General features: G+C 32.9%; 1 protein-coding gene across 2 annotated transcripts in view; it reads right to left on the bottom strand.

Annotated features, from left to right (window-relative positions):
• Nucleotides 1-11,008: 11,008 nt before the first annotated feature.
• LOC129882552 (uncharacterized) overlaps nucleotides 11,009-15,690 on the bottom strand; it is a 36,536-nt gene continuing 31,854 nt past the window's right edge. For both annotated transcript variants that reach the window (XM_055956909.1, XM_055956910.1), the window contains exons 14-20: nucleotides 15,435-15,606; nucleotides 13,216-13,286; nucleotides 12,959-13,052; nucleotides 12,254-12,463; nucleotides 11,973-12,179; nucleotides 11,429-11,836; nucleotides 11,009-11,347 (exon numbers count right to left, since the gene is read on the bottom strand). In XM_055956909.1, the coding sequence (XP_055812884.1) occupies nucleotides 11,222-11,347; nucleotides 11,429-11,836; nucleotides 11,973-12,179; nucleotides 12,254-12,463; nucleotides 12,959-13,052; nucleotides 13,216-13,286; nucleotides 15,435-15,606 (1,288 nt within the window). In that variant the 3' untranslated portion in view covers nucleotides 11,009-11,221. The remainder of the gene's footprint in view (nucleotides 11,348-11,428; nucleotides 11,837-11,972; nucleotides 12,180-12,253; nucleotides 12,464-12,958; nucleotides 13,053-13,215; nucleotides 13,287-15,434; nucleotides 15,607-15,690) is intronic.

The following is a 15,690-nucleotide window of genomic DNA, read 5'->3' as shown; positions in this document are numbered from 1 at the left end:
AGTTGAAATCTCTCGATAAAAATGATTGAGTAGCTGAAAGAAAAGGGGAAAGTGAAGTAAAGAGAAGCTAGAATAAGGTTGTTAAGAAAATATGTGAAAATGTTAGATGTGGTGTATTAAAGTGCTTGGGAATGTAGTCCTATTCATAGCCAAAATGGTACATACCCATCCCCTAGCCTACATTACAACCCATAAAGTCCCAATTGATCTTGAACTTCTGCATTCTTGAATCAGTGGCACGTTACACCAGGGGAAAGCCTAAAGTTCATTTTGGGTAGCATGAGAAGTCTTTTGTGAGAGTGAACAGTGTTTGAATTGTTTTTACCCACTATTGATGAAATTGTATATCTGTGAGTGAGTATGGGTAAGTTATTTGTGGTGAGGGCACATGTTCAATGAAGGATTGGTGATTTGTTTGATTCTTGACTGAATAATAAGCATGAGTTTGTTGTGTTATATTATCAATTCTTGAGGTTAGGAGGTGTTAGACTAGTCATTCTTGTGATGGAAATTTGATAACATGTTTGTGTGATGTAGAGCCTACTATGCTAATCATTGTAGCCAAGTTTGATTGACTTATATAAAGTTCATGTTAAAGTGTCGCATGCATGAGTATGGGAATTTGTTTGAGGACAAGCAAAACTATAAGTGTGGGGTGGTGATCTTAGACGAATTTATGCGCCTAATAGCCAACTTAATCCATATTTGTAACCTAGTTTGAGAACGAATTCCCTAAGTTTATTGCATTTTATAGTCGTTTGTGTGTCTTTGAGATAACCAACATGATTATGTTCTTTCAGGGCTAAAAATGGAATAATGGATCTTAAAAAGGTTCATCAAGACATAACATGGAAAATATGAGCTAAAAAGTGAAGTTGGGAAGCACAAGTGCAGAAAATAAACTGACATAAACCATCTGCGTCGCAGAGATGCCCCAGGAGTGAAGGCATTAATTAAATGAAACAATTTTCTTATCCAATAGAGTTTGTGCCAAGTCCGCGTTGCAGACTTGGTTGATGTACAGAACATCTTTGCCAAGAATCTAAAGGATACAAAAATATGAGGAGATGAAAAAAGTCCATGTCGTGGACTTCAGTGCTAGTTTATTTCTCACAAATTTCGAGAACATAAATAGAACACTTAAAAAAATTATTATTCATTCAGTCTTTTATTTGGAAAAAATGAAAGGGATAGATCAGAAATGATTTCTAGGGTTATTTTTCTTACTCTCTTTAATTATACTACTCTTAGAATGTTCATTAAATATTTTGATGCTATGATTCGAACAATGAGCAGCTAATTTTTCTTATTGTATGGTCGTAGCTACAAGTGATGGTATAAGATTCTTTTTCTTTGGTTGAAGATGGGTTGTTGTTCATGATTACTCCTGCATTCTAGTTTTACTATTATAATGTCTGGCCAATATTAGGATATATCTATTGTCCGCCTTGAACTCAGAAAATGAATAGGAGGATAGAATAAGGAAGGTGGGGAATGTGTTCGTTCTAAGGAAAGAAACTTAGAATGATTCGTATATAGGATACTTGTGACATATACCTATATGTCGCATTTGGTTAATAAATAGAAAGATAACTTAGTGCACCTTTGTTGATTTGAGTCTATCCCTACTCAACGATTTAGTTAGGTTGTCAACAGGGTAGATGATTAAAGGTCGGAAGATCATGATTGAATAATTAACCTTGTAAATTAGTAATTTAATAACCTATTGGAAACCAAATTGAGAAATCTTATGCCTGAATTTATCTTACATTGCATTCTAGAATCTCTCGTAATCTGAATATTCTCTATTGAAATTGAATCATCTGTTAGTCATTAGTTAATTTTCTTTGTTGTAAAATCATTCATTTTAAAATCCACTTTTACAACTCTCTTGCACCAACACATTTACTTAATTGTATTTAAAATTAATTAATTTTCAAGTTAAGTGTCATGACCCAAGCCTAGGTCCTAGACGTAATATGGCGAATGAGGAACCCTAAAGTACCTCAAACAAGCCTCTTAGCATTCTTTTAGTCTTTCATAGGTAATGACAATAAATAAACAAGAAGAAATCATAATAATAAATCTTCAACTTACATATGTCCAACAATACCTCTAACTTTTAGATTTAACGGGGCTAAGAGAAGTTCCTAGCTCATCCTCAATCATAATAGAAAGAAATGACATAGTAAGTGTCTAAAGATCTCAACATATCATAAACTAGAAAGATAAAGGAGTATTGTTCTCGGAACATGGGAACTCACCAAAAGTAGTCTTCAAATAAATCTCAACTAACCACGTGGAGGAGAATGAGGAGGAGCACCGGTCCCTACATACTGATATCATGTAGGAAAAAGAGTATGCGTTAGTACTTTGAATGTACTAAGTATGTAAGCATGCATGAACATTGAGGAAACATTAAAACATTTATGTAATAAGAAACATAATGCAATGCATGCATAATCAATCATATAGATATTCTTTAAAATATTCATTTTGTGGGAAAATGACCATAACCGATATTTAAGACCATGCGAGATATTACATGGAATCCAATATAACCCCCTACGTTGGCCGGGGAGACTACTTATTGGGTAGAACTCCGCCAACTTCATTCATTTCTTTAACTTTAACTTTAAGGACTTTCATGGATCCATTAGCCTAAGCCTATAAGGGCTCCTATGTTGGCGCATAGTTAATGAGATAAGGGGGTTGCTACTAGGATTCCTTTATTGAATCTCACTTCAATGCCCCATTTGGTGCTAAGTCAATCCCACGGAATAGTTTAATACTTCAAAATAGTCATAGCATATAGCTTGAGAATTCAAAACATCATATTCGATAGAATAGCTCATTAAAACCTTTGTTAATTCAAATATGCAAGAATTGTCCTTATTGCATAAAGAATCCATCATTCATATCATTTCATAATTCTTTCATTTCATATGACTCCCTTTTGATCATAAATATTGCTTTCATAAACATTCATTTGGAGTCAAACTTCATTGAAAACATAGTAAAACTAGGCGGGTTTAAATCACTTCAACTTTCAAATATGTATGTAAATGAAATTATGCATAAATAATTTAAAATTCATTAATTGAAAATCATGCTTTAAACAATCCACCATGAATTTCAAGAACCTTTAAAGCGATAAATAGAGAAATTACTTGCAAACCATCAATTTACACATATGAAATCATGTTGCATCAAAATAGACCAATGACCATTAGTTTAACCATGATTCATGATATTAAGTAAAAATAAGAATTACCCATAAGAAAATATTACCTGAAATCAAGAGATTTAGTTAAAAGAGTTTTGGACTATATGGGTTGAAGAACCCATGGATAAACACCAATAAAACTTAGAGTAAAGCTTAAACAAAATAAACATGATTTATCATATAATCAAAATACTTTAGGCATGAGAGTGGAAGGACTACTCTCATTGAAGCCTTACATACCTGGAATCTGGAGCATTACTCAGAATCGAAGGACTTAATAAACACTCTTGAATTCTCGCATTTTCTCCTCGCCGTAGCATTTTGTGTATTACCGGAGTATATGAATCACCAAAATAGTATTTTTACACTACTAAGGAATAAAACTATATTTTGATAATGAGTAAAGGAGTGTATAGAGAGAAGGGTTGCTTGAGAAAGCTTGATGAACAAAATGGTGAAATAAGGTGGGTATTTATAGATGTGAAGAATGGACCTAACAATAATTAAAATAATTATAAAAAAATCTGAAAATTTAATGAAAGATTGTAATGTTATGGGTGATGTCAAATGGAGGACTATTGATGTCATGGGTGATTTCAAATGGATCTAGATTTTTCCATGATTGGTGAGATGAACCTTCTTTTAACAGAATACCCTTTTTCGGAGCTGCATTTGAAAAAGATAACTTCCTCATTAGGATTTACTTTCTTCATATGAATGATCTAGAAATCTACTTTCATATCGTTCAAGAACCAACCGATTTGGAGTAATCTACAGTGAGATATGATTTTTATTCTATAAATACTCTATTTCATCAAGTATCATATCTTGCAACAATTAATTTATTTGACCTACTTAACCTCAAAAACTTAAAATATGGTCTTCACAAAAGTTGTAGGTAATGATATTAGAGTTATTTAAAAATTTGAATCACCTAATTTGGATCATCCTATTAAAGGTTATGTCCAAAATACAGAAGAGATATCATTTTCATCAAGAATTGGAACATTATATACAACATTTTTAGGGGGTGTTACATTATCTCCCCCTTGGGAACATTCTCCTCGAATGAGGAAAGACTTAGCTTGAGTAGAGTAGAGTGTAAACCAACAATCTATCATTAATGCAATAGTGTAATTTAAAACATCGTTCGAAATATATTTCATAATTTTTCAAGCATACGACAAGAAAAGTTGAAATGCAAGGATTTCAAGTAATTGAGCAAGGACAACTTAACACCTTAGGTTTGGGAAGAGGGAAAAAGATGAGGGTATCTCTTAATCATATCTGTTTCCGCTTCCCATGTAGCACTTTCGATTTGTTGATTCCTCCAAAGGTAATCGATGCAACTTCTTTGTTCCTCATCTCTTAACTTGTCGGTCCAAAATTTCAACCGGAACTTCTTCATAGGTCAAGTTTTCTTCAAAATTCACTAGTCTCAAAGGAATAATGGAACTAGGATCACCCACATATTTTTTCAACATAGACACATGGAACACCGGATGAACCATGGCCATTTCCAATGGCAACTCCAACTCATATGCAACCTTGCCAACACGTCTCACGATTCTATACGGCCCTACATACCTAGGGATCAATTTCCCTTTCTTACCAAACTAAACCACACCCTTCATGGATGAAACCCTCAATTCACCCAATCGTCCACATTAAACTCAAGATCCCTTCTTCTAGTATCGGAATAGGACTTTTAAAGACTTTGAGCCGTCTTCAACCTTTCTCTAATGATCTTCACCTTCTCTAAAGAATCAAGTACCAAATCGGGGCCTAACAAGGTCATCTCACCTACTTCGAACCAACCAACCAGGGATCTACATCGTCTCCCATATAAAGCCTCTTATGGCGCCATCTCAATTCTTGAGTGGTAACTATTATTATAGGCAAACTCGATGAGCGGTAGATGATCACCTACATTTGCGTGTGCTATTGGGAGCAACAAATCCCAAAGAAAAAAATCCACTTTTGAATATGATTCTAATATTCGAGATGTTGTGAGGAGACATTATATTCTGATAGGGCCTTATCAACCAAAACTTTGTGTATATCCTAAAACTATATTTGGGACCAAGGATCATCAATTTAATCCTGAGTGGTTTAAGTCTCCACATTTCGCTTGGTATAAATGATGATGCTATATTTTGTTGTGGTTTTATCGGTTTAAGAATGAATTTGAAAGTCGTGGCAATGCAAGAAAATCATTTACACAAGATGGTTTTAGAAATAGAAACCACGATCTGAAAAGAATTTGATTGCATGTTCGTGAGGTAAATAGTATTCATAACAAATGTCTGAATTGAATAGGATGCTTGATTTTGGGAATCAACATCAATCAATTCAATCTTCTCTTCATAAGCAAAGTGAAAAAACAAAAAGTGATTATCAAATTTGCTTAAATGCCTCAATCGATGTGGTAAGGTTTTTTCTAAGAAACGAATTACCATTTTGTGGTCATGATGATGAGAGTGGAGATTTTGAATACAAAGATCTTTTTTTTGAACTTTTGGAATTTAATCGTTCGGATGTGAAAAGGTAATATTACAACATGCTCCAAAAAATGATATGATGATTTGTTCGACAATTCAAAAAGAGATTGTGGATGCTTTGCTAAAGAAACAATTAAAATTATCATCAAACACTTGAATGGTGATAATTTTGGAATATTAGTTGATGAATCGAAGTACATCTCACATAAAGAGCAAATGGCACTAGTTTCACGATATGTTCACAAAATGGAGAGTTAATAAAACGCTTTTTGGGTATTGTTCATCTGAGTGATACATCTGCAAGATCATTGCTAAAAGCAATTTACTCTTTACTTTTGGATCACTCATTGTGTCTATCAAGACTACGTAGACAAGATTATGATGGAGCTAGTAATATGCAAGGAGAAAAAAAGGGTCTCAAGTCTTTGATTTTGCAAGATGCTCCGTCTGCATATTGTATTCACTATTTTGCTCACCAATTGCAATTGACACTTGTGGCTCTTTCTAAAAAGCATTTGAATGTGAAAATTTTATTTTATGTTGTCACTAATGTACTAAATAATAGTGGAACATCTTTTAAATGCATGCGCTTACTTCGACAACACCAAGTTGAGAAGTTGAAAGAATTGCTTAAATATGAAGAAATTCTTACTGGGCAAGAATTAAATAAAGAACGTGGCCTCCAACTATCAGGTGATACTCATTGGGGATCCCATTTCAAGACCTTGAAAAATTTCATGATTAATTTTTCTTAAATTGCTAATGTGCTTAAAGATATGAAAGAAGATTCTCCACATGATCTTGATAAATTTGCAGCAGGATACCCCTTAGATAAAATTCAAGAATTTGAATTTATCTATATGTTGCATTTAATGTTCAAAATGTTGCTTCTTACAAATGAATTGAACAAAGATTTACAAAAGAAAGATCAAGATATTGTCAATGCAATGGGATTGCTTAATTTTTCAAAGAGAAAATTGCAAACAATGAGAGAGAGTGATTTGGAGTCTTTGATGGATGAGGTTAATTCATTTTGTGGTAAACGTGATATTTTGATTCCCAACATGACTGAAGACTATCCAAGGTCGGAGCGTAAGAAGTTCAAAGTTTCATATTTACATAACTTTCGTGTGGAAGTGTTTTATGTGGTCACTGATTTGCAACTCCAGGAGCTCAATAATCATTTTGATGTTATGACTAGTGACTTACTCCTTGATATGGCTAGTTTTATTCGAGCGATTTATTTGCTAATTTTAACAAGAGTAGAATAATGAAGTTGGACGAATATTATACAAGTGAGTTTAGTGATAATCAACTTCAAGATCTCAGTTATCAGCTTGATAGTTTTATTGTCTATGCTCAAGAATGTGATAGAAAGTTTCTCAACTTAAAGGGGATTAAGGATCTTGCGGATGATGGAAAAAATAAAATTGGATCAAACTTGGTCTCTTATTTATTTACGTGTAAAGTTGATATTGAATTTTCATGTTGCTATGCAAGTGTGGAAAGAGCATTGAAGCTCATCAAAAATGATCTACGTAATAGCATTGGTGAATAATTTTTGAGCGATTGTTTAGTTTGTAAGATAGAGAGTAAAATATTTGCAACCGTAAGTAATGATGCTATTATGGATCGTTTCCAAAAATATGAAGTCTCGTCGAGTACAATTATAAATTGATAATATTTTTTGTGATAATGTAATTTATTATTTTTTGCTCATCAGATTATTGTCATTGTAATTTTTTAGATCTTATCTTTAAGGTAATAGTGTACTAGTTTTCTTGAAATACTAGATTTGCTTATGACTATCACCTTGATCATGTCAGTGAGGTTATAATAAGTCTCAATTCATGTCCAAAACTTACGGTGCTTTTTTGCATTGCAAACAAAATAATTTCAATTACTTTGTGTACTTGCATGTGTCCGTCTTTAATTGTGTATCAAAATGCCCTTAAATTTTGTGAAATGAATAAAAAATATTTTTCATTTATAGTTTGGTTTAAAATATTTTTATTGTTATTTAATGGGTCAAAAATATCTTTTTTTAAATAAATATATTATTTATTTTCTTTTTGAACATATATTTTCTTAATAATATTTTACTATTAGCAAATATTTATCCTACTTCAATTCGAAAAAAATTAAAATATAAAAAATATTTCTTATTTTATTATAATTATTTTTTATTGTTATTTAAATAAAAATTAATGATGGATTTACTATGATCTTATATATATATGATATATATTCCATTAAAAGAATAGATGAAATTATTCTATTTTAACTGATACAATGTGATTAAGAAGAAAAAATTTATTTGCTACATTTTTATTAGTTAAAATGATTTTAAAAAACAAAACAAGAATAGAGTTCTTTAAAATCTTTTTTTATTTAGAACAAGATGTGTTTAAAAAATATATATATATATTTATTCGAAAAAAGAGCATTTTTGACTCATTTAGTAATATTAAGAGTATTTCTAGACCAAACTATCAATAACAAGGATATTTTTGAATTAAAATATTAACGATAAGAATATTTTTGGACCAAACTATAAATGGAGGACATTTTTTATTCCTTTCACATAATTTAAGATATTTTTGAACTTTTTTCATTTAAAATATCAACAAATATCAAGTGAGCAACAATGTCTAGTGACTCTGGGGATGTCGAACACCGTCCATTCTGTCAACTAAACCTCCTAGCTTGGAATTTTCAGTAGCTTACTAGTATGAGTCAACATTTTTCTTTCCAAAATAACAAATGATTTTTCAAAAAAAAAAAAAAAAAAAAGGTGATTCTGCACCCCTTAAAAAATATGTTAGGTGACGACTTTTCAAAAAAAATTATATTTATTTATTTATTTTGCTCAAGGACAACCAAAGCATAAGTGTTAGAAGAATTTGATAATTTATCTTAATTGGATCTTGAATAAGTAAATTTCTTTATAAAAGCATAAAACTTAGGGGAAAAGGATAAATATATTCTCGAATTAACATAAATGATGTGTCCTTACCCTTATTATAATTTTAGAACATCAATATCCTTATTGTTCAAATTTTGGAGCGTATATATCTTTTATATTAAAGATGGGACATGTGTTTCAATCTTAACTGTTGATCCATATTTATTAAATTTTTACCAAAATTATAAAACTCACACGAATGAATTAAAAAACCCACCCAAATACCTAATACCCACACCCAAAAATTGAGACAAATCACAGACACAAGATTTCCTTCTCTAACAAAAAAACCCTTAACAACAAACTCAGTAATCGCACCTGACAATTTCTTCCCCTCCGTAACCAAATCCCTTCTCCTTTTACTTGCAAATGTCGGTAAAATTAAAATAGTGATCCAAGTTACAAGCATTGCTGGAACAACGACCATCAGAGCTGCTACAATCGACAAAACGCCAAAAGCAATTTCTAATAACATAGATCTGTACAGAGCTAAAGTTGGGGTCAATTTCATGGTGGATGCGTACCAAGAAAGCACTTGTTTGAGGAAATTCCAAGAAATTGAGAGTAAAATTGTGTAGACAGTGAGAAAAAGGAAGACCCATGTCCGTCTTTCGCTCATAAGATTCTTTAAGAGAAGCATAGAGGAGCAGAAGGTTGATGATGATGGGAACAGGGGAGGTTCTTTTTGTTTAGTTTCAGCCATGTAGATTTGGATTTGGATTTTGCTCTTTCTATTTACTCTCTTTATTGATATGATTTGTGGGACAAATTGATTTACTGAAGAGTGAAATTCCAATGGAGGAAGATGAGTCGTTGCTTCTCTCTGACGACGTTAACACTGATCTCGAACTAGAGCCCGTTTGGATTGGCAAGCCTTTTCAGCTTTTGGCCGTGTTTGCCTAATGCTAACTTTAAGCCAGAAAGTTCTTAAAGTTAGTTAAAAATGAAAAATTAGTATTTCTAATTTTATTTTTTTTAAGCGCTTAAAGTCATTTTCTTTAATCATGAAAATTATTTTTATATCCCTTATATTTTAACTAAATTTCCAAACTATCCTTTTTATTCTTTTAACCCTAAAATTCACATAATTTTCCTCATTTAAGCACTTTTATTCAAACACTCAACTACTTATTTATAAAAATAACTTTCAGCACTTTAAAGTTCTAAAAGCACTTCATACATAAAAATTATTTTTTTTAAGCCCATCCAAACGGGTTCCTAGTCCATATAGTCAATGGCTTTTGCACCATTGACGCTGGCAATTTGATGAAGCACACTAGATACTTACTAATCTTTTCTTTCTCTTGTTTTTGATATTTGCCAAAAGTTATTGAAAGTATGAAATGGGTTTCTCTAGCTGAATGAATTTTCCACCATGGAAACACATGAGATCTTGATTATTGAGTATGGGAAAAAAGTAATAGATGATGATTGAATCGAAGGATTTGCTTCAGGTATGCACTTTAAAGACGTTTTAGATTGGGTGGTCGGATAAAATAAATAGATGGGTGGATTTTTAAATTTTGGGTAATAAAATAAAATAAAATTAGTTAAATGGTTAAGATGTCACCAAGTATCTCTCCATTTGGTGTAAAGCTATATGTTCCAAGTGTGACAGTAAAGGTATATACAATCTCAACGTATAATGAATAATATATGCATATTATTTATAAAAGTTCAGAGTTATATTTGATTTTTTGCTCATGTATCTTCTCAATTTTGATTGAATTATGCAAGATTTGATAAGAGATAGTGCGAATATATATATAAAAGTACCTTTTAAAAAAGCAGTCAATGACAGAGTAAATGAAATTTGCGTCAACAGAAAAAGATATTAAAGTGAAATTTTATCATAACAAAGCCGACCTGCCACGATCAAATCATGATAAAGCCAGCATGTTAGAGTGCATACATAAAATTAATTTCAGCATTTAAAAAATGTTTTTCAAACAGTTGAAAGCTTATACAGCTAACTAGGATTAGCTAATCCAAATGGGAAAGATAATTTGACGGAGTTGAATTTCAAATACCCGGTAACTCGTCAAAATTTTAATCGAGCACCAAGAAAGCATCATGCATATGAAAATCCGTGGAGCACAAACCATTAGAGAAATTTCAGATGAAGAGCATCATCTCAGTATTTACACATCCCAAAAGAACAGAAGAGTTTGTAATGATTTAAAGTTTTAATCACTAGTAAAATGGAGAGATTGATGTAAGTTGTAACAATCACACGTCTGCACTAGATAACTTGTTAATCAAACAATCAACAAGTCAGCAGGCTGGCTATGCTAGTGAATTTAATTATCAAGACACTATATAAAAGTTGGCTGCTGCCAGCTTCTCGCCAATTTACTAGGTCATGAAGAAACCATTACACTGACGCTTTACTCCAAAGTTAACAAACTCAAGCTTTTGTGAGTATCATATATCCTTACTATTTGAAGAAAACCAACAGAGTAGAAATGGGTGGCAAATACCAGAGAAATAGATATGGAGCCACTAAGTTCACTAAATTACATGAAAAGTTTACAAAAGCTTGTATAGATTGTTCTTCCTATATATCAAAAACTCACCTTCAAGGCAACAAAGCAGATTGACTAAAGATTTCTCAGTGGACCCATTGAAGTGTTCCAAAAGATCAGAAAGGGTGACCTGCATATTTATACATTGTCCTCCCATCAAGGAATATGAAAACTTAAGATTTCAATGTCACTGCAAAGGACAAGTACTTACTCCATCATCAAAGTTCTTAAGCCAGCTCATTATGGATTCTTCTGTCGCATCCAGAGCCCTAAAACTTTCTCCTTCTGCTGCTTCGACCCTCTGGCGTTTTGTATGAATGAGAAAATCACCTTCACTGGATGCAGCTTCTTTCCTACTCCTCTTAGTCAGGATATGAGATTCTGCTCCTTCAGTCTTCCCAGGAGAAGAAGCACCGTTTATACCAGTGATGACAGGTGCTTCAACTATGTCATCATCTCCTTGCACGTCAGATGGAATAATAGAGTTCTGTGGTACTTGTGATATTTCAGTCAAACATTCATCTCCATTGCAACTTTGATCGGATTTGGATGAAAATACTTCAGCTGATACTCCTGCCTCTTGCATCGTCAAGTATGCCTTTATCTGACCATAACTTACCTGCTTTTTAAGAAGACATTTAGCTTTAACAATAAGGTTGGCATGATGCTCCACATACGTCAGCTATAAAGAATGCACTACAATCACAAACAACTGAACAATCTATCATAGTGAGTGATTTCAACTTAGACCTCACCTCTTCTGGTAACTCAGTTTTTATGGGTTTCAATTTTTCTCTACCAACTTTTGAGACAGCATTCTGGATACTTAAGAATGTCTCTCTTGTCAACCCAGTCTCCTCACAAAACCTGGTCCAATTCATTTTGCATCCCTCTCGTGCAGCTTCAAGTATATACTCTAGCACAGTTTGTTCCTTTATTGCTACTGCTCTGCCGGGAAAATTCTACATGAAAAAGAATAAGTATTGTAACAGACAAGCTGGAGTTTCATCAAATAAATCCTAATAACATGACTCACAGCAATTTCTTTGAACGTAAGACCATCCTCATGCCACATCTTCCATGCTTCAAATTTTGCTGGTGTTAACTTTTTGTTGTTTGGAACTGTGACAGTCTTACTGGGAACAGAGGTTTGACTGGTTGGATCCCCATCCAAAGAGAGATTGCAAGCTTCTGATAGACGCTTAATACTTTGAAGAAAACTATCCCCATACAGTTTTATGAAATGCTGCAACAGAATGGAGAAATCAACTCCAGCTACATCAAACAGTCACATAAAAGTAACATGCACTAAAAGAAACAGATGTAGAATCCGCTAAACAATCAGGAACCAAAGTAGATCCTAACACAAGATACTCCTTTTCTGCATGGTTTCAGCAATAAAGATGGCAACAAAAGTAAAGCAGAAAGGTGAATCATGGATCAACCTCATCCTAAAAGGGGGAAGAGAGCAAACACGAAAAGCAGGCATCTGAGAACGGAAAAATAAAGATGCATGAAAACATAAAATTATAGAAAGGAGCTTACAGAGTTTGACAAGTGAATAACATGAACATCACAAGGTACATTCACCTTAAGGTGATTAAATTACCAGGGCTATCATACTTTGCAACACCTACCATTACACTGAAAACGCATGAGCCCTTAGAGTTTCTGTTATGTGTCAACTAGTAGTGCAACAGTTACAAGTATTTAGATACCAGTATCCAACTATTAAGTATACCTGGTTTACGCCATCTATATTTGCTAGTCTTGCTTTTGTAGAAGGCCTGGCCAAGCTTATCCTTTTCAGTGTTTGGTCGCCACAGACTGCATATCTGGAAGTGAAAACTAGACATAAATTTGTATCTCACTTTTATGCATCCAGGGGAAATACTGTCATAATATGCATGTAGCATCCCTTGTAATTCAAATATCATATGGATAGTTGTCAAACCAAAGTTCCACAAGAATGAGCTGAGTATTGTATTATGTACTTACGGAGCAGTTCCAGTAGCTCTGGCAAGCTTAATTCTCTCTTCTATAAGTATTTTGTACAGTCGAGTTTCAGCCTGAATAATCCACAAAGGAAAAGAGATATATTAGTGTGGGGACCACTAAATTCCATCATATGGTAGCGAAATTACAGATGTTGAAATGTCTAAGCCAAACAGTTGAGTAGCCTGTGAAACTATGAAAATGCATCTTATATGTCGGATTACATCGTTCAATTTCTAGCACAAATCTAACTTAAAGAAGTTTCAGGCATTACTAAGGACTGTTAGCAGCTGAAATGTACATGAAGCATATCAGAACATCCCAGCAACTAAGGCTAGCTGAGGATGTCTGATACATGAGTTCTGCCATTTTGCAGAAGCAAGAGAACTTTGAGGCAGAGAATTTAGATTTATAGGGGTTTATTAACGTCTTTGCTGCATACAGTAGCATATGTAGGATTAAGTACGCAGGTTCAGCCAAGTGCTAAACCGAATTACAGCGCTAACTGGCAATGGAGGCGAGGCAGACTTGAAAGGCAGATCAGCCCGGAACTCTAATTTTTGGTTCATAACATGAGAGGCCACAATTCTTCTTAAATAATTGGACAGAACAATCTCATTTTGTGTTAACTTATATTAAATTAAGAAAAAAAATGAAGAACAAAATTAGAACGACTACATTTTAAATCGAATAACTGACTTTGTCTCTTCAATGAATGCAAAGGCTTTGATTGATTGGCTCTTTTTTCCGAGTTCAGTGCACTTTGAGAGGTCAAAACTTGATTTTGAAAGTTCAAAAAATATTCTAAGAGAAATATTTCTTCAATAAATTTTAAAAGTAGAATTACAAACTAAAATTCTAATAAGATAAACTCTAAATACAAAAATAATTAACAACAAATCCATTTACTTAAATAAAAATTTACTTTAACAACTTGTCTTATTTAACTTCAAAGCAATTTCACTGTAACATGTAACTTTCACTAACTTAACATATCATTTTATCTCAAAAAAAAAAAACTTAACATTTCATTGAATCATAACGGACTCTTAAACCAAAAAAAAATTGTTTCAATCTATTATTTATTATACTCTTACAATTCTAATTATTTATTAAACTCTAACAAATTAAATAAACTTAAATACTTTTATTTCTTGTGAAAGATAAACTTATGATATATAAAGTATAAACGGTCTTAAAGGAAATGAGACTAAGATCTATGTTTAATCACTTATTCTAAATTTAAAATGTGCCTAAAAGAATAAGAATAAGAACTCTATTTGGATTACCCATTCAACTATCATGTCCTTAGATCGGAAAACAAATTAGCATGCCTTTAGTAACTAATTAAAGAGCCCACCACAGTGTTATCAAAGGCGAAAAGCCCAAAAACACTCAAAGGTCAATTGGGGTTTTAAGCACAAATACAATGTGGTCTTTAATGAACAAAGGAAGAAATGGATAAAAAATAAAAATATGTTATGTCCATGACTAGTAATTATAATTTTTAAAAAATAACAAATATATGGACAAAGAAATTGAAAAATAAATTATGATTAAGTGAAATGACAATTGTTTAGTGTCGCCTCTTTAGGATACACTCATTGGCAAGGAAGGGCGACACTGAAGCGCCCATGAAGCGAGGCAAAACACACATGTTTTGATAACATTGGCCCACCATCACTATTGTTTTACCCAGTTAAATCATTTTCATCTTTGATCATCAAAATCTCTTCAAAAGCTTTTAATCCAAACACATTTACAATAAATGAGGTATAAGGAGCAGTCCTCCCCAATTAACTGTCTCCAATTCCAATTGCAAAAAAGCGTGTGCCTCTGGGACAGTAAATTCATCATCCATTCCTAAATGGCCTTAGAAGGAAAATAGGGAATCTGGACTCTTAACTCCTATCTCTCCTAGAGAATGAATCCCCTTAACCAGTAAGCAGGTTCACTTTATGCTACAAAAGTATTAAAAAAAAATAAAAACGTTCTTACACCCATACACACATTATGGCAAGGCAGGTTTGGATGAATCTTAACCCTCTTGCGTCAAGGAGGTTCTGCTGCAGATTGCATATTGGATAGAACCAGAATATAAGTCTTTTCAGGACTTGGAAGACACTAATATGAAGAAATGGAATAGTTATGACACAACAATAAGGATAACATATATCACACAATTGACGTTTGAAGAAATGGGAAATAGAAAGAGCACATACATGTGAAAATCCTTCAAATTCCTTAGAAGCCAAACCATCGATCTCACTCATTTCACTGGGTGTATCTACGTTTTTCTCATCAAGATCCATTTCAGACGTCTCCGGCAAAAACAGTGGAGGTTGATGATCAGGGCTACTGGATCTCAGAAACTGCAATCCTTTTTCACTGACGCTGATGCATGAATTTTATCATTCTTTCATTCATTTGCAGATATACAATAAGATGTCAAGAAGGAGATGTAGAGAAGATCCATGG

Source organism: Solanum dulcamara, chromosome 3, assembly GCF_947179165.1.
Source record: "Solanum dulcamara chromosome 3, daSolDulc1.2, whole genome shotgun sequence".
Taxonomy (NCBI): Eukaryota; Viridiplantae; Streptophyta; class Magnoliopsida; order Solanales; family Solanaceae; genus Solanum; species Solanum dulcamara.
The sequence above is the reverse complement of the archived record's forward strand: the minus strand, read 5'-3'. Positions and strand labels throughout refer to the sequence as shown.